Below are 2031 nucleotides of genomic sequence, written 5' to 3'. Positions count from 1 at the left end.
ACACGCGTCCCGCCTCTCAGTAGAAGCGCTGTTGTGCAGCGAACGAGCCACACGCGCACCGAACGCTCCGCGCGAGAGTGCGGCGATTTAACCGGGACAAAAGCTTCGGCGCGTCATGTTGGACTGACTGGCTTTGAAATCGATGGATTGGTTTTGAAATCGTTTCGGGGAAAACAAGGTCTTTTTGTTGGGGTCTGAGAGCGCTCTTCCCGTTCAATGATGGAACTCACGATGGAAAACATTGGAAACATGCACGGCGTTGCGTCGCACTCGCAAGCGGGAGACTTGATGAATTCCTCGCACGGCAGACCGTCGTCGGCTTCCCACCGGAACTTGGTTTCCCACGGGCGCTCGGCGATGGTGTCCAGCATGGCTTCGATCCTGGAGGGCGCCGGTGAGTACCGGAGCGACCCCGCGCTGTCGGGCCACCTGCATCCGGCTATGACCATGTGCGAGTCGGGCATGAGTTTGTCCAACACGTACACCACCCTCACGCCGCTTCAGCACCTGCCACCGATCTCTACAGTCTCAGATAAGTTCCACCACGCGCACCCGCACCCGCACCCGCATCACCACGCCGCGCACCAGCGCCTCGCCACCGGCAACGTCAGCGGGAGTTTCACCCTCATGCGCGACGACCGCGGCCTGGCGTCCATGGGTAACTTATACGGCCACTATCCCAAAGAGATGTCCGGCATGGGCCAGCCGTTATCCCCGCTCTCCAACGGCCTCGGTTCTCTGCACAACTCCCAACAAGCGCTGTCAGCCTACGGGCCCGGCGCGCACCTCCCCAACGACAAGATGCTCTCGCCGGGCGGCTTCGAGTCCCACGCGGCGATGCTTTCCCGGAGCGAGGAGCATCTCGCGCGGAGTTTAGGCGGCCACGGGCACGGCATGATCTCCAATCTCAACGGCATGCACCCGCACAGCCACCTGCACTCGCAGGGGAACGGATCCATGCTGGCCGACAGAGAGCGGCACGGCGGCGGCGGCGCACAGAGCGGCGGCTCGGGGCAGGTGGAGGAGATCAACACCAAGGAGGTGGCGCAGAGGATCACGGCCGAGCTCAAGCGATACAGCATACCTCAAGCCATTTTCGCCCAGAGGATCTTGTGTCGGTCCCAGGGAACACTGTCGGACCTGCTGCGCAACCCGAAGCCCTGGAGTAAACTCAAGTCCGGCCGCGAGACTTTCAGACGCATGTGGAAATGGTTACAGGAACCAGAGTTTCAGAGAATGTCCGCGTTACGGCTTGCAGGTAAGCCATCATCACCTTCACATGGCCAGGATTTACCCTGGAAAAACTGACATAAAATACACATTTTACACTCTTAAAAATAAAGGTTCCAAATGAGTGTTTTGCGAACCTTTTTGAAACCTTTCAGTGAACCATGAAGAACCATGTTTTTAGTATAGTGTAAAGATTTTTTATAAGAACCCATTTTGGTTCTTCAAAGATCCTTTCAGTGAACAGTTCTTAAAAGAACCATATTTTATTAGTGTTAAGCACATTTTAGGAACCTTCATTTAAAGAACCTTTTGTGCAGTGGATATTAAAGGTTCTTCGCGTAACCATCGATGCCAAAAATGCACCTTTATTTCTAAGAGTGCATGACAAAAAAGATTCAACTAGGCTGAAGTTGTAAACTAATAAAAGCCTGGACTAGAATTAAATGGCAGGTTTGTACCATACTATTATTAATATCTGGCAAAACGCCTTTTTAAAACAATGCTAACGTTTCTTTAGTTCAATTCAGAACGTTTTGCTTTCCAAACAGGGTCTTTTCTGTAAACCTAAACATATAATTTAGCACAAGAACTCATCTGGTGATATTTAGAACAGGTTTTTACGTAAAAGTGACCGAATAAAGCCTTTTGAGTCACAAATACACATTCACATCACATCTTTGTGAGGACAAATACACACCGTGAGAATGATAAAGCAAATGTGCTTATAGCAATTTCGAGATGATATTTTAGCATTTTAGCATTATAATAATGTATTTTCGGCAAAGGGCCATTTTAGAGGGC

The 2031-nt window shown here is 51.1% G+C and overlaps 1 protein-coding gene across 1 annotated transcript in view; it reads left to right on the top strand.

The window, feature by feature from the left end:
• Positions 1 to 219: 219 nt before the first annotated feature.
• Positions 220 to 2031, top strand: part of onecut3b (one cut homeobox 3b) — a 40582-nt gene continuing 38770 nt past the window's right edge. Inside the window, exon 1 of the mRNA XM_016464768.1 lies at positions 220 to 1258. Coding sequence (XP_016320254.1) covers positions 220 to 1258 — 1039 coding nt within the window. The remainder of the gene's footprint in view (positions 1259 to 2031) is intronic.

This window comes from Sinocyclocheilus anshuiensis, unplaced genomic scaffold (genome assembly GCF_001515605.1).
Source record: "Sinocyclocheilus anshuiensis isolate Anshui unplaced genomic scaffold, SAMN03320099.WGS_v1.1 scaffold1491, whole genome shotgun sequence".
In the NCBI taxonomy this organism is placed as follows: Eukaryota; Metazoa; Chordata; class Actinopteri; order Cypriniformes; family Cyprinidae; genus Sinocyclocheilus; species Sinocyclocheilus anshuiensis.
This window is presented reverse-complemented; position numbering and strand designations above follow the sequence as displayed.